Here is a 22,982-nt window from a genome sequence, read left to right on the forward strand (position 1 = left end):
GTACATCTCTTTATTTTTCCAATCCAAACACAAATCGCGGCATGAAAAAATCCACCCTTAATATCTCAATCGAAAAGGGAAAAAACAAATAGCAGTTATTCAAGGCGGAGATTAAATGGACAATGGAGCCCCTCTTAATTTTGGAGATTTAATATCAGTTCGATACTCCGAAGAAACAAATCATTCACTTCTTTCTATTGCCCATGGATGCTCTGCAATGTTTTTTCAAAATGATGGTATTCGTCTTAATAAAAGATATCATTTAACACATTTATAATTTTTCAATATACTTTTATTTGTTCTATAGATTCATTATTTCCTGCATCTGATTTGTTTCGATATTTCGGACAAAATGTGTGGGAAATTGTATCTGCTTCAAATGCTTCAACTACAAACACAAATGACACAAATTTCACAGTTCATTACGGCACAGTTTGCAATTGAGACTATTTTATGACACATTAATATTTGAAATTCTTAATATTTAATGTTTAAAAACAGACTATAAGTTTAAGGTCTTTTTACGAGAAAAAATATTTAGGAATGAAGAAAGGCGACTTTGGAGGAGAAATTACTGTGAGTCAATCACAAGATTTTGCATATTTTATTATATTGCCTGCGTCATCTTCCAAAGAAATAGGTTTGTGAATTTTTGTTAAGAAATATTTTAATGAATTCTGTGTCTGTTTAACTTTTCAGGTGATCCTGTGAATACGGGAGATACGATTTATTTAATAAATACTCTTCTTAATTTATATTTTTGTATTGATCCCAATCATGGTCTTGGAGAATCCGTTAAAAGAAATTCAGACCATGAACAGCCTTTGTGGGAAGAAAGATACGTTCCTCTTCAATGTACGACTATTGTCGTTTTAATAACTAAAATTATTATCGCTATTTATTTTATTTTATTTTATTTTATTTATTTTAAATATTTTTTATAGGCACACCTGACAAAACCCCTTGGATAATCCAGCGATTTGGCAGCAGCTTTGCTGATCAGATATTTCTTCATGTTGTGGCAACAGAAATATTACCCTCAACACACAACCAAAGAAACAGGCAGATAACTTCCGATCCAATTTCTGACAATGCCATCGCCAAACCCGAAGCTAGTGATGTAACTGAACTCACAAACAACAACACGGAAGATGCCACTGACAAAAGCGACTCTTCCATTTCAACAGACCAACTTTCCTTGCCTTCTGAACATAACATCTCCAGCAGCCGTCTTCCACACCGAAGGCTGTCTCGTGAGCCGATCTCATCCAAGTTCCTCTTCACATACTGCATCATCCGCTTGGAGCGTATTTCTGCTGGGGCGATTTTGTCTGCCTCTCATTCGCCTGTGTTTAATGTCATCCTCCCTCCCTTTGTGGCTCCTTATTGTGCAAGTGATTACGTCCCTCCTTCTTCTCAACCTTCTTCTTCTTCTTCTTCTTCTTCTAATCAGAAGCAGCAAAGACTTCAAAAGAGAGCTTCTTATCATTCTTCTTCTTCTTCTTCTCCCTCTCCTTCTCCTCCTTCTTTCACAAATCACCAAACTTCTTCCTCTTCTTCCTCTTTTTCCTCTTCTTCCTCTTCCTCATCCAAAGACCAATCACACAAACAACCCCTTTCCCTTCCTCCACACTCATCTAAACCATCAGTCAAGACACCCCCCGAGAACAAAGGAGCATTCAAAAGGAGAGTGAGGAAGATGCTGATGCTTATGCGGTGTGTCAGGCAGGTGGGGAAGACAGCGATGCAGCAGAGAATGACAAAGCAGATTGTCACTCAGAAGAAGTCCCTGTCTGATCCACACATGATTTCAGCACCATATTCAGCTATTCCTTTTATAAGGACGATGTCTTTATCTTCATCATCGTCGTCTTCTTCCTCTTCCTCCTCTTCTTCTCAATCACATGGGAGTGATCAAGCTATTCAGAAGAAGGAGAAGCCGTTCAGTTCCCTTCCACCCGCACAGCGTGTGGCAAAGGCAGTTGAGCAGAGTTTGGGTGAATATTGGGTCATTGAACCTACTTTTGTGCTGTCTTCAAGATTGCATTCTTCTTCTTCTTCTTCTTCTTCTTCTTCTTCTTCTTCTTCTTCTTCTTCTTCTTCTTTAAATTCTTCTTTTCCCTCCACTTCATTATCTTCTTCATCCTCTTCATCTTCCTCTTCCTCTTCCTCTTCCTCTCCTCCTTCTTCTTTATTTCCCACTGTGTCATTAAAAGAACTTACGCAAATGAACAAAAACCCATCATCATCATCATCATCATCATCTTCTTCTTCTTCTTCTTCTTCCACTTCATTTTCTGATCTTTTCAATGCTTTCTCTCAAAACGCAGGTATTTTGCGGTGGAAAGACACATTTCTCATTCGCCACTTCGTCTCTGGCCTTTATTTGACTGTTCTTCCATTGGACATATCTCATTCATTGGAAACTGCTTCTTCTTCTTCTTCTTCTTCTTCTTCACAACACAATTTCTTGACTGCATTTAAGCAGATTGCTGACTCCTCTGCTTTATCTTCTTCTTCTGATAATCCTTCTTCTTCTTCTTCTTCTGATAGCATTTTGTATCGTCTTCGTCTTCTTCCTCTTCCTTCTTTTTCTCCTTCTTCTTTGCCTTCCTCCTCCACATCATTCCAACCTTCCTCCAATCAGCTCTTCTCTTCCTTTCTTCCTTCTTCTTCTTCTTCTTCTTCCTCCTCCTCTTCTTCTTTCTCTTCTTCTCTTTCTCAACCCGACCCTTCCTGGTTCCTGTGGTCGTTCAAGCCCCTCCACATCACCTCTTCTCTCGAACACCCCATCCGAATGAACGAGGCAGGGATGCTCTGCCACAGGGCAACTGGGCTTGTTCTGAGGCATGCAACGCTTGCTGGATCACAGAAGAACATATCATTGATCAGACAGCCAACTGAAAGAGGAGGAAGAAGAAGCGGAGGAGGAGGAGGAGGGAATACAATATTTGCATTGCAGAAGAGGAGGTGGAAGAAGATGGAGGAGAAAGATGGAGGAGAAGGAGAAAGAGAAAGAGGAGAAAGAAGAGGAAGGATGGGGAGAGGAAGAGGAGGGGATGACGATGATGAAGAAGGAGAGGAAGACAATGGCGATGAAGATGATGGAAGGTTGCTGGATGATGAAGGAAGCGATGAATTTGAAGATGAATATGAAGATATCAATGGAGAAACAGAACTTTTTTCGCCTTCTTCTTCTTCTCCTTCGTCTTCTCCTTTTTCTTCTTCTTCTTCTTTTTCTTCTTCTCCAAAATGTGTAACACCAAAAGAAACAGGCAAAAAACAAAAAGATGGATTGAATAACGACAAGTCTCCAATTTTGTCTTCTTCTTCTTCCTCTTCTTCCTCTTCTTCTGATAGTCCACATCATAACTTGCTTAGTCCTGTTGATTCATCTTCATCCTCTTCTTCTTCTTCTGTATTCACTTCATCATCATCATCATCATCATCTTCTTCTTCTCTTTCAACAGACAATAATTCCACCTCATCCACTTCAATTAAGCCATCTTCTGATGCAAATGAGCCCAAAACGCGTTTCCGCTTCAAAAACCTCATTCTTCAGGCATCACGAAAGGCAAAGACATTCCAAATGAACTCACAACAAAACCAACAAGAAATGGATGGAGTGCAATCTTCTCAAATGCCTTTATCTCCTTCCAGTTATGATCAGAACAATGGAAAACCTCTGCCTTATCAGCAGCTCCAACAGCTTCAACATCCAACATTTTTATCTTCTTCTTCTTCATTTTCTTCCTCCTCCTCCTCTTCTTCTTCTTCTCTTCTCACCCACAAGTCCATCCAAACGCAAGCCCTGCAGTTCATCCACTCCTCCCAGTTCTTCCACACCATCATTTCCACCTACCAGCCAGACCCTCTCTATCTCCAGCCCGACCTCACAAGCCTTTCTTCCACCAATTTTGTCTCTTTGTATTCCCCCTCAGATGAAAAGGACGCATGGAGAATGACGTCTGCAATGCCCTTTGATTCTCTTGTGGTGTGTGAGTGTTTGCAGACAGGAAACAGAATTTCGAAGGCAATTGCAGAACACGAGGCAGTTATGACAAGGCTGATTGACCAGGCGAAGGAGAAGTTTGAGGGGTATATTGCAATGGCATTTCCTGAGGATGATGATGAAAACAATAATAATAACAACAATAGTGCAGGTATTAATGGGGGAGAAGGTGTAGAACATTCAATAATGTCTTTATCATCATCATCGTCAGCATCATCAACATCTTCTTCTTCTTCTTCTGCCTTCTCTTCCTTCAACAACAACAATAATAATAATCCTTCTTATAATTCATCCATCCACATCGACAATGCCCAACCAGCTGGCCACACCGCCTTCTCTTCCTTCTCCTCTGCCAACACATTCGCTGCCATCACCTTCCCTCTCCTCCTCTTCCCCACCCACCACGTCCTCTCCTTCCTCTCCCTCATCTCGTCCTCCGTCCACAAGATCCTCACCCTCGTCTCCTCTGAGCTTGAGCCTTCTTCCCATCTCTTCAACTTCGAACTGGCTGCGTTCCTTTCAAACAGCCCTGTCCTCCTCCGCTGGCTGCAGGATGTGCTGTGTGCGTCTGGCTTCATCCGCCAGTGCATCCGCATCATTGCCCATCTGGTGGCACTGAATTCGCTTGTCTCTGAGTCTTCCAGGGCTTCTTTCCATCACCCGCCTGTGTTATCCAAATTCAATCCGATGAAATACTCGTTCTCCTTCAGAGGAAACACGAAGAATGTCGAAGCGATTGAGAAGGAGATTAGAACAGCGTTGCATTCTGTGTTGTGCCTTTTGAGTGTCATCTGCCTGGCCAACCAGAACATGACAAGGGCTGTGATGACTTCTGTGCTTGTCCTCCCTCCCAATGAAGAGCTCTCTTTCTCTCTTGACAGCAGACACACGTCGCTTTCTGTGTCTTCCCAGCTGTCGCTCACCAATCTCCTTGTGCAGGCGAGTGAATTAGACAGCCTGGCTGTGTTTTCCCTCTTCACCTGCCTCTTCTGCACGGACAGGTTGTCGGCTGAAAACATCCCAGCAGACATTTTGGTGCAGCTGCTGTTCAAATCGAACAGAATGTTCAACCTAAACAGGCTTCTTTGTTTGCCTTCTGTTGCTTCTTCTTCTTCTTCTTCTTCTTCTCTTTCCCATCAGCAAGGCAATCAACTAATGCCATTTGTCTCTCCCTTGTCACCTCTTTCTCCTCTTTCTCCCTCTCTTTCATTCTCTGACCCTTTCAAAGGAAGAGAAAAAGATCCATTTGATCTCACAACACCACACAATTTGAGTGGAGGAGGAAACGAGCAAACAGAAGTTGTACAAGTTTCTGCCCTTCTTTCGAATCACAAGCCAACAATTTCACCTCCTCACCTCATTTCAGGCTCCTCCAGCTCACAATTAATGTCTTCTTCTCCTTCTTTCTCTCTCTCTGCATATCCTTCCTCTTCTTCCTCTTCACTACTTCCTGTCTCTTCCCTCTCTGATGCAGTCACTGCCCTTGAGACCTCTATCCACATGCTCCGCTTCCTCTCATCCCTCTGCAGAGAACCTTCTCCCAACTGCATCATCTTCTCCCTCTCCACCAGTGCTGCCCCTGACTTCATCACCCACCACACCACAGGCGCACACGTGGCTATTGAAGACTTGAGGCTGCAGACAGGCTCGCTCTATCCAGACGATGGGCAGTGCATGATGATTGGGGAGAAGATATTCAACATCATCAACTCTTCCATCGCCTCTTCAACGACAACAGCAGCTGCTGAGCAGATTATCGCAGCAGATGCAGCGGAGGCGGTGGAGATGAGGAAGAGAGGCAGGAAAGGGGTTTCAAATAGGAGCAGTGGAAATGACAAAGGAGAAAATGAAGGAGCAGAAGGAGGAGGAGAAGATGGAGAAGACGGAGATGAAGAAGGGGAAGGCGAAGAAGAGCTCAAAACAGTTCCGAAGGATGCGATGCATGCGACCAACCGATTCACCACATTTGTGCCTCCACCAGAGGAAGCAGTGAAATGCTCCCCGTTGGCTGCCGAGTCCTTTTCTGCAGACAGAGCCATTGCTCGCAATCAGACGATGGTGGGTGTGTTGTTGTTTGGGCAGCACCAGGAGAGAGTGGCGAATGTGGCGAAGAAGCTTTTCAGCGCAATGAGGATGAAGTCGGCTGCTGCTTCTGCTGCTTCTCGATCGCCAAAGGGAGGGTATATTGCGAGTAATCCGAATGCATCATTAGCTCCTTTGTCTTCTTATGCGCTTTCACCTTCTGCCAATCCATATTCAATTTCTTCTTCTTCTTCTTCTTCTTCTCACTTTTCTCGCTTCTCCTCCTTCCCTTCTGCCTCTTCTCTCTTTTCTGCCTCTGCCCTCTCCTTCTCTCGCATGCTCTGTTCTGTTGTGGAGTTCAAAGTCACCACTGACCCTGCTGTTATATCAAGCTCAAAGAATTACTTTCCCATTTTGGATGATTGTGCGAATATTCGTCTGTTTAGCCAGAAAATGGATGGGAAAAAGACGAATGATTCATCTTCGTCTGCTTCACATGCACCTTCTGATTCAGTAATCTCTTTAAGCAACATTATTTCTTCAGCGTCTTCATCCTCTTCTTCTGCTTCTTCCGCATCCAATTCATCTTCTTCCTCTTCCTCCTCTTCCTCTTCTTCTTCCTCTTCTTCTTCCTCCTCTTCCTCTCCTCTCCCCCATGTTCCCTATGCCTCTGTCACCCTCTCCACCATTGCAGGTGAAGTAAGTCTCCTCACTTTGTGTGGCATCGACCGCTCATATGAGCACAACCCCCATCTCCATCCATCTCAAAAGCATCTTCTGTCTCTTCTTCCAGAGTACTTCATCTTCTGCCTCAACCTCATGCGTGATTTGTGTATTGGACAGCACTCCGCGAATATTTCCCATGTTAATCGCATTCTCCCTCCTCATGTGCTCCTCCACATCATCAGAAGCAGCTTCATCCCCCTCAAAATTCGTGCGGCTGCTTTGTCTCTCTTCCGCCACTCGTTCCTGCTGGCACCAGAGAGAGAGCCAGTCAAATGGACATGGATTAAGATATTCAGAGAAGAACACACATTAAATGGAGATGATGATGAAGATGGCAGCAGAACACTGATGAGGAATACAAGATCAGCTGTTGGTTCGAAAGCGCTTTCTTCATCAAATTCTTCTTCTTCTTCTTCATCATCAAACAATGAAAGAAGTGAAAATAACGATGAAGACGAAGAAGAAGAAGATGCCGAGTTGAAGACAGAGGTGCTGAAGGAGTGTGTGATGCACCAGTTTCTGCTGTGGGTGCGTGGGATGATGAGCAGAATATCCAACCCTATGATAGACAACACACTCCAATACAATCCAAACAATGACGCATTCAATGATGGAAGCAATGGTGAATTGACTGCAGGGCAGACGCCGAAGACGAGGAGGAGGCACAGAAGATGCAGTTCAGTTGCCTCGACTGCCTCGGCCAGAGTGGAAGACACGCCACTCGCAAAGGCGCTGTTGAAGCAGACACAAAAGGAGCATTCAACAGAAATGGACAGATTGGTGGGGAAGTCGCAAACACTCAGAAGTTACATTGAATCGCGTGTTCCTGCTGCATTTCCGCCGTATTGTACTCCTTCGAATGTGTCAGCAGTGATGAATGTGCTGAACAAAGCGAGGGATGAAGAGGCAGGGCTGGCAGTGGGTGCGAGTGTGGAGCAGGCGAATGGAGGAAGCAATCAAACAAGTGATAACAGCAATAACGGTAGTAGCAGCAGCAGTAACATTCAGAATGGAGGAGAAAGAAGAAGAGAAGCAAATGAACAGCTTGTGAAGTGTGAGGACAACAGAGAAATAAGCACAGAAGACGATTTTGTGTATTCTGAGGCAACAATCCACCACTCAGCAAATGAGCTGTTACGTTCTCCAGAACACCTCATCTTGGTGAAAGAAGTGATTCACTGTCTGTATGTGTTATTATTGACTAAGGTTATTTCCTTTGATGCATATGAGAGTGAGATCAGGAGTGGGGTGGCGACGATTATGGTGCTGTCACCCCTGCTGGATGAGCACTTCTACACACTCACACTGAACAAGCAGGCACTCAATGCATATGGTGCAGACAGGACAAAGTACAAGAGCATCGTCTATTCCATTGCAGACTCGGCGGGGGCTGTCACACGCAACACATTGTCATTGGCTGCTGACAGGCTGCACAGAACACCTTCTCTTCACTACACGTTTGAGGCGCTGCAGATGCTGGTTGTGTCATTCTTGCTGTTGGGGCAGGCGACGGTGTGCAGGTCGAAGGTGGATCTGATTTGGAGGCTGTTTGTGAGTGGGATAGGGAATGCGTGGAAGATGAGGGTGAAGATGATGAACGGGATGGAGGAGAATAAAATGTTGATGCAATCATCATCACCATCATCATCATCTTCTTCTTCTTCTTCTTCTATATCATCTACTGATAATAATAATAATAATAATAATTCAGGTTCTGAACTGAAACGCAGAAGGATAGCAAAGACGTTGACAGATGCTGACTTCAGGAATATTCTGCAACATGCAGCTGATCCCTCTCCAAATACAAGCAATTCACAAGGTTTATCATCAAATTCATCAACAAAAATTGCAAAGTCCAATCAATCTTCAAAGAATTCATCATCAAATTCATCATCGTCTTCCTCGTCTTCCTCTTCCTCTTCCTCTTTTTCAACCGCCCTCTCCCTCACCTCCAATGACTTCACCCACACACGTCTTGTCTCATCCCTCCGGCGCAGCATCGACACACCCCCCTTCATCACCAACCGCTGCCAGGACTTCACCTTCCTCTCTCTCAACCACCTCGGCATCAACAAGCGAAGACTGCAGTTTTACGTGTCATCCCTCAACAGCAACGCGGCTGTGGTGAACATGCTGAGGAACCTATCAGTCACCAGCAATGGAGACCTGGGGGAGAAAGAGAGGCAGCTGAAGAGGACGATCTGCTTCCTCCGGATGGTCATGCAGAGGCCTCCGACGAAGGAGAACAGGCAGCTCGCATCGCTGCTCCTGCTGAATGTGTGCGACTTGTTTGAATTCGAGCCAGAAATAGAGTCATACACACGATGCATCCACAGGCAGAACGAAGAGAGCGAACGATCGAAAGCGCCAGAGAGGTTGCTGTCGCCTGCTGATTCACTCGCTCCTGTCATGTCTTCACACACAAACAGCAGAGAAACCAAACAGAGCCAACAACCTCTTCGTCCGTTTCCCATCCACCGGATCGAATTGAAGCCGTTTGAGAAAGGGAAAGGGAAGAAGTTGGGCGATGATCAGGACTTAGCTGATTCGTGCATGTTGTACACACGCACACCCAAGAGAACACACAACATGATCACAGCAAGGATCAAGGGATTGACACTGGGGCTGTACCACATTGTCATTCAGCATGTGCAATTTCTTGCTTCTTCGGTGGATGACATTCTTCATCAGGTGTCGAGATTCTCACCTGTTCCACTTCAACTGCCATCACTCACGAATAATATTCTGAACAGAGTGTCTTCTTCTTCAAATTCTTCTTCTTCTTCTGATATTAGCAACACTTCATCATCATCATCATCATCTTATTCTTCTTCTTCTTCTTCTTCTTCTTCTTCTTCTTCTTCTTCTTCTTCTCCCATCAACACCTCAAGATCCACACCTTCTTCTTCCTCTTCCTCTTCCTCTTCCTCTTCCTCTTCCTCTTCAACCAACCCAGTCAATCTTCACACCAACCATGTCCAGCTTCCCTCTCTCCACATTCTCCACTTGTCTGCTTCATTGGATATCCCCCACCTTCTCATCATGTTCATCCAGCAGCTCCCTCGCATCAAGCCCAACCGCCCCCTCTTCTCCCTCCTCTTCCTCATCTCTGCCATGTTTGTGAATGCACACAACAGAGAGAACGAAACAACCCTTCCCTTGCTGTACCTGCCCATCCTCTCCACCATCTTCTCTGAGATTTCTCTGAGTTCTGTGCCTGCCATGCTATTGCTGATAGCTCTGTTGGGCTGTAAGGAGTTCAGAGAAACGCTGAGTCCAGGACACGTGGCGACGATTGTGGGGCTGGTGGAGGTGTCAGCAAAGGCGAGGGAGACAGAAGCAGCTCAGAGGGCGAGGATGAGAGGGAAGAGGGGTTCTTCGCTGAATGAGATGGAGATGGAGATGAGGAAGAGGATGGCGAATACAGTGAGGGGAAAGGAGGAGGAGGAGGAAGATGAGAAGAGGAAGATGATGGTAGATAATGCTTTGGAGAGGAGAAGAGAAGAAACTAAATCTGTTGTTCCTTCTTCTTCATCTTCATCCACCCCTTTTCCATCACCTTTTCCTTCTCGTTTTCCTTCTCCCTCTCCTTATCCCTCTCAATCATCTTCTCCTTCTCCTTCTTCCTTCCGCATTGCAGAAGCAGCATCTCCTCCTCTTCGAATGCAGACACCCTTTGACGATGCAATGGGCGGGACAAACCTTCAAAGAAGCACACCTTCTTCACGAATAGCAACTCCTGCCCTCTTCCAAAATCCTCTTTTCTCTTCTTCTTCTTCTTCTTCTTCCTCATCTTCCATTTCTTCTTCTGTTTCTGCTTCTCCAACTGCAATGTATCCAACTTCTCCCACAAATGTGAGGAAAAATGAAGCAAACTTTGCAACTGTAACACCAGCCAGACCAGTTATCATATCACCATCAACTGAAATAAACACTTTATCTCAACCATCATCATCAACAACAGCATCTTCTTCTTCTTCTTCCTCTTCTCTCACCTTCCTCACTGCCAACACTCCCTCCGAGTACTTTTCATGTGTCCAGTCAAACTTCCTCCCTCTTCGCGACCCGCCTTTCTTCGGAGTCTCTCTCTTCTGCGAGCTTCTTTCTTCCTGCTGTGGCAGCCCCAACACAGCTGCCCCTCGTTCACTTCTTCTTCCAATTGAGAGAAATCAGCAGATTGTAAGGAATACCATCTCCAACCCTGTGGATGTGTTCACAGTGAGGTATGAGGAGGAGCAGGTGAATGATATTTTGGAGAGGATATGGCTGTTGAGGAGGCAGATGATGAAGAGGGAGAGGATGAGGGAGGAGGCGATGAAGGCGTATGTGTTGCAGCATCCGAATGCGAAACACAAGCTGATGCAGATGAAGGCAGAGGGAGAAAGAAGAAAGTTTCCTGTGCTGTCTTCAATGACATTCTCCAGAGACAAATCAAAGTATCGGCAGATGAAGGCAGCTGGAGTGGCTTATGCTGCCCCGTTTTCTTCTCTTTCTTCTTCTTCTTCTTCTTTTCCTTCTCCAAATGCATTTAGTTCATCATCCTTTAATAATAATAATTCCAATAATATCAATGTGAATAATGATTTCCTTAGCATGAGCGCTGAGCTAAGCACAGAGCCTCCTCTCCTCCAACTCTTCCTGTATGCTTCTCCTCAATCTCTCTCTTCTTCTTCTTCTTCTTCTTTCTCTCAAATGAATTCCTTTGCCAATTCCTCCTCCTTCAGACAAGAGAGCTTCTTTGCCAAGCCTTTGGCTGCGTGTCGCTTAGCCCGCCTTGTTCTGAATGATCTGAGTGCCCTCTATTCATTCATCGACCCTAACAGCACTGTGGAGAAGGCAGATGCTGAGAGAATGGACCCTGCTCTGCTGCCACCCAAGCTGAGCATGTTGGGAGAAGGAGGGGAAGGAGGAGAAGAAGAGGCACAACAGATCGCTTTTTCGCTGTTTCCGAGGAAGATTGTGGCGTCATTAGTGAATGATGTGGTGATTGACAGGAGGTTGGATAAATTACACAGAAACTTCCACTCACTGATTGAGGCATCAAGAGCGTTGGATGCAGAGACGGAGGAGTTTGGGAATGGAGGAGGAGGAAGAGGAGGAGAAGGAGATGAGGCTGGGAACAACGGAGGCAGCTCACCAATCTTCCCTCCTTCTCATCCGGGGACACACAAAAAGCACACAGCACTGGCAATGGCAAAGGCCAAAGCGAAAGCTGCAGCCATTGCCAAAGCGAAAGCCAAAGCGAAGGCGAAAGGAAGAACACTTTCAATCCAAACAGAGTCAGCTGTGATGGCAGAGATGGAGGAAGGAGAAGGAGAAGAACAACATTTGGCAATGGCTGCACAGGAAGTGCATTATGAACTGACAGAAGATGAGAAGGAGGAGCTGAGAAGAGAGAAAGAAGAGTGGGAGGCAGAGAGTGAAAGGTATCTGCAGCAGCTGATCTACCTTCATCGCACACTCCTTCGCCATCTGTCCACTTTATTGACAGACGCTGTCTCACACATCAACTTCATCAACGCCCTCACCCGCAGAGATGCCACACCGGATGAAGTGCTCTATGAGTCAGACGCCGATGCTGCCTCTTCTCCCCTCGTGCTTCTTCGGCAGATCGCTCCCTTGACTGACATCACCCCCCTCCTGCTGAATCATTCGTCAGAGCTGCCTTATCCTTTCTTCTCTGCTGTGTGTTCTCTTTTGACGTCTGTTGTGCAGTCCACGTCGTTTGCGAGGATGCTGCCGTTGGAAAGGCAGAGCGTCACCCACATCGCCTGCTGGTGCTGCAAACAGTGCGAATTCTGTTCAGGTGCCCTTTGCGAGCTGATCGGCTTGTCAGCGGTGCCGATGCTGAGAAAGGCGTATGTGGCAATGAATCGTTCATCATCTGCAATGAATGGTGATGAAATGAGTGGGAATGAAATAGTGAAGAACTCAAAGACGAAGTCAAAGACGAAGAAAGGTGCGATGACAGCAGCACGCATCGAAGCAGCGAGGAGAGAAGGAGAAAGGAAGTTTGTTCAGCAGGTGGGCAAGTGGAAGGACGAGATTCTAACATCGCGTGTGACTGAGGTGCCTGTACTGTATCATTCCTTCAGACACGGCAGACTTATCAGGGCAAACACAGAAGAGTTGTTTGGAGTGCGGCAGAAGAAGATCAGCCTGGTGGAAGAGCTGTTCAACAAGTACTGTTCAGGCGATGACAGCAATGAAGACAACTTCGATTCTCCCAATGAGAGAAACTTTGATGGAAGCAGCAGTGTTTCTGCGCAGCTGCAGGCGTATTTCAATGAGCTGATGAATGTGGGCAAGACAGAATATCGTGTGGTGTATCTGCAGGAGCTGAAGCAGAGCTGTGCTGCTTCTTCTTCTGTAACTTCTCCTTCTCTTGCTTCTGCTTCTGATAGTTCTGATGGTTCTGGTGTTGTTTTCTCGAGTCCTACTCCTTCATCTTCATCTTCATCTTCATCATCATCTTCTTCTTCTTCATCCTCTTCCTCTTCCTCTTCAACCAACATCAGCATCACTCCATATTCCCAGAGGAGCCTTTCCAGTGCTGACTACGCATCCCACTCAAAAACAGGAACTGATCCTCCGCTGCTGATATCCAGGCACATTCTGAGTATGCTTCTTTCTCTTCTCTTTTCAGACCTCCTGCCGATGATGGCGCCGCTGTGTCAGCTGTTCATCCCGTTCGTTGAAGCACACTGGAAGAAGCAAGGGCAGCTGTTCTACTCATTTCTAGCGATGAAGACAGCGACGGAGATGAGGCAGAGGAGGAGGAAGCGGATGGAGAGGAAGAAGGCAGAAATAGCAGAGATGTTGGAGAAGCAATCAGCAGAAATCAAAAAGATGAAGATGAAGGGAAAGAAGCAGAGCAAGAATCAGAAGAGCACAAAGACTGGACTGAGCAAAGAAGAACTGCACCGTCTGTATGATGCAGAAGCGAGCAGGCAGTCGTTGGAGATGTATTCATACTTCTCACTCACTCTGCTTGACGAAGAGGAAGATTATCATTCGGATCCTGTTCAGTTAGAGGCAAGGCACAATGCTTTGCTGGATTTCTTGTATCCATCTGGCAATTTGGACAACATTTCCTTTAAGACAGCACAGCAGGTGAGGATGTCGATGCTCTATGGGAAACCTCAGATGATCAACATGCTCATGAAAGGGATGAAGACTGGGCTGTTTCCTCTCACAACATCGCAGTCAAGTGGCTCTGGTTCTCCATCGCCTACCCCCACGCCTTCACTCACACCCACTTCTTCTCCTTCTCCCACCCCCACTCCCGCTCCAACACCAACCCCGACTCCTTCTCTGCTAACACCTGCGCTTGTTGTGAAGGACAAGCCAAAGATTTTGAAGTCATCACTGGGCGATGTCAGCTGCATAGCCCACTCTCTCCGCTTTTGTGCTGCTGCCAGTGAATCTTTGCTTCGCACGTCGTGTTCTCTGCTCTTCTTTGCCAAGATGCTAAACAGAGTCAATCCTTATCTCCCGTTCATCCCCTCTGGTGATGAAGACCTGCGCTTCTGCGGAGAAGACTTCTTCGTATCGAAAGCGATTGGCGTGTGGGAGCCTTCAAATAGACACAACAGACGGCAGCAGCAACAACAACAGCTTCAGTTACAGCAACAAGAACAACAAGAGGGAAAGGGGAGTCGAAAGAGCAGAGAGGCAGAAGAGGAGAAGAGTGGAGTCATCGGAAAAGGGCAGATAAAGCAGAGGAGAGCCAATTTCATCACCGATCAGATGCTGTCTAACACAGAAGAAGTGAGAAAGATGATGCCGAGACGGATGATGGCGTTTGAGACGAGCGACGGCTGTGAAGAAATCTCATCAGCTGTCTCTGCCATCCGCCAAAGATTTGTCAATGTTAACTTGTCAAATGCCTCTTCCAGCAGTTCTTCTTCCTCCTCCTCAAAATCGTCATCTTCTTCTTCTTCCTCTTCTTCCCGTCGGTCAGCTGAGCTGTCGAGCATTGCCTCCTTTGAAGGAATAGGCTCCTTCTATTTTCTGCACCCAGAGCTGACAGAGAGGGTCATTGGCATCATTGGTGAAGACCCCACAGTGGCAGACAGCATCACGCAGATCATCTCGTTCTCTCTCAGAAATGCTCTTCATCTGCCTTTTGTGAGGCTGCCACTGGAGTTAGAGGAAGAAATGACTTTGTTTGCGAACGATGCTGCCTTGTTTCACAAGCTGAAGAGACATGTGGCGAAGAAGAATGTGTTAGAGAGCAATAACAAGAATAAGATGAACAAGAATAAGAATATGAAAGTGAAGAACAATAAGAAGAGCAAGCAGTGTGGAGATAATGAAGCGATTGTTAAGCAGAGCAAAATTCATTCAGCCAACAAAATAGCACCATCTTCCACACCTTTGATGCTTATCCAGCAGTCAACCAATTATCAGCAGCGGCAGCAGCAGCAAGAAGAGCAGAAGAACAAAAAGCCCCTCACACAGCTCGTGTTTGAGAGCTGGATCCGCTTCACCATTGCGATCATTCCTGTCCTCTCGTCAGTCACTTCCTCCTCTCAGAAGAAGTCGATGTCGATTCTGCGTTCTCTCTCTTCTTCCCCTACTCGCCTCCTGCAGTACACATCTCTTCTTCCCAAACAGATCATCCAACATGAGTCTCCCCTTGCCCTGCACATCCTGTCAGCCATCAGAAACATCGTGATGAGCGAGCGCAGCCTCAACAGCAGAGACGCCCTGCGCATTCGGCTGATGGAATCGGGCTGTTTGTGGAGAGTGCTGTTGCAAGTGTCTTCTCCTCTGAAGCTGACTGCCATCTATGCAATGAAGGCGATGATCGTGCTGGTTGGAGGAAACCCAAATGCAGATGAGGAGGATGTGAGAGGGAGAGAGAGGGAGAGGGAAGGGGAGAGGATGAGAGTGGGAACGAAGACACAGCACTTGCAGAAGGGCGCAGGTACAAGTGTTAGTGAGAATGGCATTAATGGAACTGATGGGGATGAAGATGCAACAGTTCAGCTGTATCGAGACAGAAAGATAGCGAATTTTGCAGAGAGAGACACGCCTGTGCCGAAGGTGCTGAATTATGTGACACAGCTCATTGCTCTGCTGGCGAAGAAGGGGCTGTTTGTGTTTCCGCAGCACTTCTTCAGAGAGATAGACAGAATAAGCACACACTACAGCTCCCATGCGAAGTCGATGCGGCCGAGGAACGGACAAGGCGGGGGAGGGGCAAATGACAGGAGTGTTTATGATGAATTGCTGGAGGACGATGAAGAGGAAGGATTTGCGTTTGATATATTCAGAATTGATGAGCTGACAGCTTATCAGAAGAGGCTGAAGAAGAAGAAGATGGCTAAGATAGAGAAGAGTGAAGCAGCACAAAAGAATAAAAGCAATCAAAAGGGCAGCCAAAACAACAATTCTGGTACAAAATCTTCTTCTTCTTCTTCTTCTTCTTCGAGTTCTAAGTCAAGCAGATCTTCCAAACAGAAGCACAGTTCATCATCATCTTCTTCTTCCTCTGCTTCCTCATCCTCTTCAATCAAGCAATCAGCTGCCATGCTGACTGAGAAGCAGCTGATAGAGCAGTACATCCGAGCGTCCCTCGCCTTCATCCACGTGCTCTGTTCAGGCACCAACCAGCTTCTTCAGGGCATGTTGGGGCCTGAAGGCCTGCTGCGCGTGGAGTCGCGTTTGCGGGCTGTTCCTCCTTCGCCTGCTGAGCAGATCTTCTCCAGCTGCCTCTCCTCTGTCGACATGGAAGAGCTCATCAAGAACCAGAAGGCAGCAGACAAGAAGAAAGCAGAGGAGATGAAGGCCAATCCGAACAATTCTTCAAAGGGAACTGCTGCTGTGTCGGTGAGTACGATGAATGGAGAGCAGACGTCCTTGCAGATTCGCTCTCCGCTCTCGAGCAATCTGACGACGTTTGTGCCGAAGAGCTTTGTGGAGGATCAGATTCTGAAGGCGAATGATGCGCTGGAGAAGATGTCGTATGTCATCAACTACACAAAGGAGACTGCGCTGCCACAGGCTGACGGGGCAGTCTCAACAGCAGATGGCGGGGAATCTGGATTGAGCACTTCATCTGCAAGCACTTCATCATCTGCTGCTTCTTCTTCCTCGAGTTCTTCGTCATCATCATCTTCTTCTATGAGTCTATCATCTGTCAACAACACATCATCATCATCATCATCTACTCCAAATGTGCAACTTGATGAGATTGACTTCGTTCTTCTTCTTCTTGTGCTCATTTCAGTCACTCTGCCCCGCCACCCGCGCTTTGGCTGGTCGCGCAGCTGCAACACAGCCATTGTGAGTGCTGCACTTTCTCTTCTGATTGACCTCGTGAGAGGACCCAACCTGGCCAACCAGCAGCACTTTGTGCAGTGTGGTGGGCTGAACATCCTCGCCCGCTTGTTCCGCCTGCCGATGAGTTTTGAGCTTCCCTTGCTGCATTCTGTGCGGAGGCTGGTGCTGCAGAGGGAGAGAGAGGCCGCGCAGAACCAGTTGCTGAGCGGGGCGTTTGGGACGCTCTCGTCGGGGATAGACAAAGTGGTGGGGGTATTTTCGAAGGCGCTAAAAGTGGAGCAGAGTGGGTGTGTGCTGTCGATGAAGGACTACAGCACTTACGTCGTGCACAAGAAGAAATGGCCGCTTTCCTGTTTCTCTGCCTCTGACTGCTATCACAAGTACTTCTTCACAACAAACCACTCGTTTTTGAGCAAATTCAAGCTGGCGAGCTTCCACGGCAAGACTGTTAAATCAGTCGTGTCTGAGCTGACAGACAGCCAAACAGGTGTGGCAGAGAGAGAAATCATGAGCAAGGCGTGCCTGCTCCTCAGGTGCATGATGGAAGGCGAGAAGTCGGAATCACTCTGTGTCTCCATCGGAGCCTCGCCTGTTCCCATTGCGCTGCAGCGGAAGATGCTGTCGTATCGCACTGCGATTGACTATCTGAAGCAGAGTGACTCAACTGTCCTGTCAGCTCTTTCATCAGCTGCCTCGAAGACAGTCAACGCAGCCACGCTGGGACTCACAAAGGGTGCAAGCACGATGACTCCCAAGCAGATCGCGAAGATGATGGAGGAAGAGGCGCTGCCATTCTTTGTGGCATCGTCGACACTCCGATTCGGTGTGAGGAGGGCAGCAGTTTCATTGAAGATGGCGCCTGTGAATGCAGTCAGCGCAGAAATGTCTCGTTTGTTCAGCCCACTCTTGTTCCCGTCGTTTGCATCGCGGCTGGACTTTGTGGAGGTGATGCGGTTTGACAGAGAATTGCCTTATTTGTCTGCGTTCTTCTTTGCCAGACACCCTGTCTCTTCGCTGGCGAGCAAGAAAGCACAGAAGAATGTGGTGAAGAAGGCGTGGGATGCGCCTGCTGGAGAAAGAATTGATGTGCTCCACACACAAATAGCAACATTGAATCAGACCGTCCTGCTGACAGAGAAGAAGAACAAGCTGAGTGTTGCTAAGCTCATCAAGTTCTTTGCACAGCCGTGGATATACATCACAACGAACTTCCTGTCCAATCTGTTTACTCTGGCAATCAACGTGATGCTGCTGATTGACCCATTTCTGAACCAGTGGCGCGATCTGATCGACAAAATCAACACGATTCTGTCGCTGCTGAACTTCATCTTCATCGCCATCCGCTACGGCCTCTTCCTGCTGGGCAAGAACACCGACGTGTACTACGAACAGTGGGCGACGTATTGCACGAAGCAGCGGCAGCTTGTGGTTGGGTGGACACCGGAGCAGATGAACCCGGCGAAGAAGATGGCGGTGAAGCTGCGCTGTCTAATGTCTGGAAGGCACGTGTATCTCCTCGTGCTCTTCCTCATTGCGCTGCTCGGGTGGCTGTGGCAGAGGAAGCTGTACTGCTTCCTGCTGATTGACTTCTTCATCGACTCGCAGACGCTCAACACGATCATCCAGACATTCGGGAGAGGGTGGAAGATGTTCAGTGTCACGATCTTCACATCCATCATTGTCATGTTTTTCTTCGGCCTGGTGTTCTTCTTGTATCTGAAGGGGCTTGTGGCGGAGGAGTTGGATGACGAGCACAACCTCAACTACTGCTCTTCTCTTCTGTACTGCTTCTTCTTCATGATCTGGCAGAATCTGTCGCCAGGCGACAAGCTGAACGAGATTCTAGGAGACCAAAACGTGTGGCTGGTGATATTGGAGGTGGTGGTGTTTATCATTTTCGGGGTGATGCTGATGAATGTGCTGCAGGGCATCATCATCGACGGCTTTGCTGAGATGCGTGCGAGGAAAGACGCAGTGAAGGATGCGATGAACACCCAGTGTCTTGTGTGTGGGAAGATGTCTGATGAGTTCCAGACGAAAGCGCTGCGAGATGCGAGCGATGAGGCTGCGAAAGGGATGCAGGAGATGATGCATGTGGACGATGGAGGAGGAGCAGCAAGATCAGATGGAGGAATGGCATCATCATCATCATCTTCTTCTTCTTCTTCTTCTTCTTCTTCTGTTGGTCCTGGCAAAGAAGATTCCAGAGGAGCTACTCAGCAAGATGGGAATGGTGGTTCATCTGCAACTGAAAAGAGCAATGGAGATGAGCAAATAGACAACGGAGAAGGCGAAGAGGAAGGTGCTGGGGCGAGTGTTGATGAAGAGAAGCAGAAGGGAGACTATGCAAACAGACTGTTTGAGTATCATACAGAGCACGAGCACAATCCTTTGTCGTACTTCCACTGCTATTGCGCAGTGATGAAGCTGAAGGAGCAGGAAATGACAGGAACGGAGCGGTTTCTGCGTCTTGTTTACACGCACTCAGAGATTGACCCAGTGAATGTGTATCCGCTGAACCGCTCTCTGACGCTGGAGGAGGATGTGGCAGACATTCAGGAAGACGCCGACAAGCTGAAAACAATGGCAGACAATCAGACAGCACTCAAAATGAGCACTGAGAAGATGAGCGACACGGAAATACATTTCAACGGGCTGATTGCATCGCTGGGGCTGACAACTGAAAAACTTTCTTCGCTCAATCATTCTGTTGCCGAAATCACAGACTCAATCAAATCGACCAAGCTGATTGTCTCAAATGCCCCCAGTTAATTCATTGTTTTTATTGTATTTTATCTTGTTTTAATTTAATTTAATTTATTTTTTATTTCGGATAAGATCTTAATTTGAATTTGATTTTCTTGGAATGTTTGTTTTTTTGAGAGAAGTTTTTTGCTTAAAAAGTATTCAATTCTTCAAAATGGATTGTTTGAAAAGTTTTTGTTATTAACAAATTCAGATAAATGAATTTTTTAAGAAATTTTTTTGTATTTTATTTTTTTTTATATCATCTTCTTTTTGAATTCAATTTTTTTTTTCCTGATATCTTTTTTGTGAAAAAGTTATGTTTCAGTTTTCTTTTTAAGTTTATTGCTGTTTGTCAAACCTCTGAAATCTAATGATAATCGATGTAAAGCATCACTTTATTAGTGTGAGTGTTTTATAATGTTTTTGTTTCCTAAATATTTTCTATCATTAGTTTTTGTTTTTATCCTTACAATAAATCATATTTGCATCATGCAGATCTGAAGGCTGTCACATCATTCTTTTCATTTCAGATTCATTTAACATGAATTCTTTTCATCTTTATGTGTTCTAAGAGTTACACCTTATGATACTGTTTGATAAAGTAGTTATGAAATTCTTGCGAAAATTATTCAATCAATAAGAAAATATGAAAAATAATAAATGTTTGCTTGCCAATATCTTTCAATTATTCAAATGAACGATTCAAAGTTTATTAAAAACTTTATTTGCTTTAAGTGAATCGCATCAAATTCAATAGAGCAAGTGAAATTTTCTTTTATGTGTGAAAAAACAACTTTTGTCATTTTTTTTGTTTGCCAAATGTTCATATTCGTAATTATTTTTTTGATTTTCAATTTTTTTAGAACCTTGAATCCTTAATAATTTTTTAAAGAATATTTTTTTATTAATTTTCATCCTCCTCCCCTCTCACCCTCATTTTCCTTTCTATTTAATGCACAACTTATTATTTATTATGTTTCACAAAAATTGCTCAAATGCCAAAATAAATGAAAATATAATACAAAACCAAAAAATAGACAAAAATATAGGGTATGACTAAATTCTGTTGTGAATTCTTCTACAATGTATTGTAGAATGTGTGTCCAACTCCCATCTTCTTTTTGCAGCAGGCGCAAGCCCATTCTCCTGCCTCTGCAATGGAGCGTTGATTACTGATAACTGCACCTAAAAGTTTGCTTTGCGCAGTGGCAGAGTGTTTCTTTGATGGATGGAAATAGCATGAAATAATTCGTTCACCGTCAGAATATGAAATCCAAGTTCCGCCATCAGCAGACTGCTTTTGATAGTTTGTTCCTCCGTAAATAAATTTAAATGCTGTATTAAATAATTCGTTGACATCGACATTTACGTTCAGCTTAATTGCAACACTTGTTTCCATCACGATAAATACAAGGATATTTTAATAATGGGTGTTATCAAAACACCCATAAGAATATTTTTTGGTTCATTTTTCTGTGCTATTTCATTTTAACAATAACAATAAAATAAGAGAAAAGGGTTGAAAAAGTCATTTTTAATGTGTCAGCATGTTGAAGCTTTGTTTTCAAATTTTTTGATTACTCAGATTTATTGTTTATTTTTAAAAAATGAACAATTTTCAGTGAAAAATTTGATTTTTGTTTCTTAAATTTCATTGATTTATGTAACATTTTTTAAATGATGAAAAAATAAACAGACACGTTCATTTATTGATGTATATACTTTTTTATGTTTATTTTCTGAGACTATTTTCAAAATTTAACAAATTAGACCCGTTGCTGCTGAATTTTTTGTTTTTGTTAAAGATAGTGAAGTGTTAGTGTTTCATTTTATTTTTTGTTTTTGAATGTTTTCTGTGCTGCCATTCCTTAATTGCATCATTTTTCTTTCTTTCTTTCTTTCTTTCTTTCTTTCTTTCTTTCTTTCTTTCTTTCTTTTTTGATGTTGTTCGAAAATTCTTGATATTTCAACTTTTGAATAAAATAAAAATATCCAAAAATTATATTTTTCTGTTGATTGAGTTCTGAATTGATGAAATTATTGTTAAAAGAAAGTTTGAAATGAATTTAGAAACCAATCAAATTAGAAAATAACCCACAAAACAATCTGGTGGAAGAAAAAGAAATGAAGATGGAAATAAGCCAAATTTTTCATTAAAAACTTTCCTTTATAAAATAGAAGCGTAAATTTTCTGAAAACTTGTGATGATATCTTCACATCCAATTTCTTCCATCTTTTGTAACACCTCTCTCTTCGTCTCCTCCCAACCAACTTCGCTGTATCCTTCATCATCATTCTCTCTCAGTCTTCTGGAAAAAACACGATAAAACATCATGCAATCATATGTAATCATATCATCCGATGTGTTTTGCTGTATTTCCTCTAGAAACAGATCAACAACTCCACACTTCCTCATTGCATCTATTCTGAAAATCTTCCAAGTTGAAATGAGCTGAAAAGCGCTGGTGAGCGATCTGTATATCTCTCTCTCGCTTTCTCTCATTGCTCTTGCCAGCTTGGCAAGATAACTGATCAGTTCAGCATATTCCTCTTTCCAAGACCTGAGATGCAGATAAAATGCCTCCACAGTTTTTATCCACTTCATCATTATTGTCTCCGCTTCATTCATTTGTCGAATTTCTTCTGTTTTTTCTTCTCTTTTCAGATTCACACATTTCGTCAGTTCTCCAAGTTCTCTTGCTGCGTCTCTAACAAAGTGCAGCTCGTTTATAACAACGTCATCCAAACTTCTATTTATGCGTGATTGATTAACCAATAACCCCCAAGCAGATTGATATGCAAGTCGTGTCAGATTGCGATGCTCCTGATGATATTTGATGATTTCTTTGATTTCATTCAAATACAGTTCTCTTTCAATTTCCTAATATAAAAAGGAGAAAGAAACTCAAAAACTTTTAAAATGAAGCATAAAGTTCTTAAACATAATGGTCGTATATGCTACTCAAAGCAAGCAAAGCCATCTCCACTTCTTTTTGAATGTCTTTATCCTCCTTTCTGTTCAATGCGACCTTCAAAAGGCAAGGCACACAAATTGTCAGAAATTCTTTTGGCGGGTCACCCATTTGATATCTTGTGAAAAGAAAACATTCACAAAGATCCGCCAGATACTTCCCATTCTTCATTTCTTTTTTATTCTCTTCTTCCAAAATCATTCTCTTTATCC

General features: G+C 44.6%; 2 protein-coding genes across 2 annotated transcripts; one reads left to right on the forward strand and one right to left on the reverse strand.

The window, feature by feature from the left end:
* Window positions 1–115: 115 nt before the first annotated feature.
* Window positions 116–20,346, forward strand: MONOS_1870 (uncharacterized protein; the record flags this gene model as incomplete). The annotated part of the gene is made up of 5 exons (XM_067871743.1): window positions 116–236; window positions 308–432; window positions 502–640; window positions 700–855; window positions 945–20,346. The coding sequence occupies 5 exons, from the start codon at window positions 116–118 to the stop codon at window positions 19,820–19,822; spliced, it is 19,419 nt and encodes a 6,472-aa protein (XP_067727647.1). The 3' UTR covers window positions 19,823–20,346.
* A 1,443-nt stretch (window positions 20,347–21,789) lies between these two features.
* MONOS_1871 (uncharacterized protein) lies at window positions 21,790–22,881 on the reverse strand (the record flags this gene model as incomplete). The annotated part of the gene is made up of 2 exons (XM_067871750.1): window positions 21,790–22,679; window positions 22,741–22,881. 2 exons carry the CDS (start codon window positions 22,879–22,881, stop codon window positions 21,966–21,968), a joined length of 855 nt encoding a protein of 284 aa, XP_067727648.1. The 3' UTR covers window positions 21,790–21,965.
* Window positions 22,882–22,982: the final 101 nt, after the last annotated feature.

The sequence above is a fragment of the Monocercomonoides exilis genome (genome assembly GCF_001643675.1).
Source record: "Monocercomonoides exilis strain PA203 chromosome Unknown scaffold22-1379369, whole genome shotgun sequence".
Classification (NCBI taxonomy): domain Eukaryota; phylum Preaxostyla; order Oxymonadida; family Polymastigidae; genus Monocercomonoides; species Monocercomonoides exilis.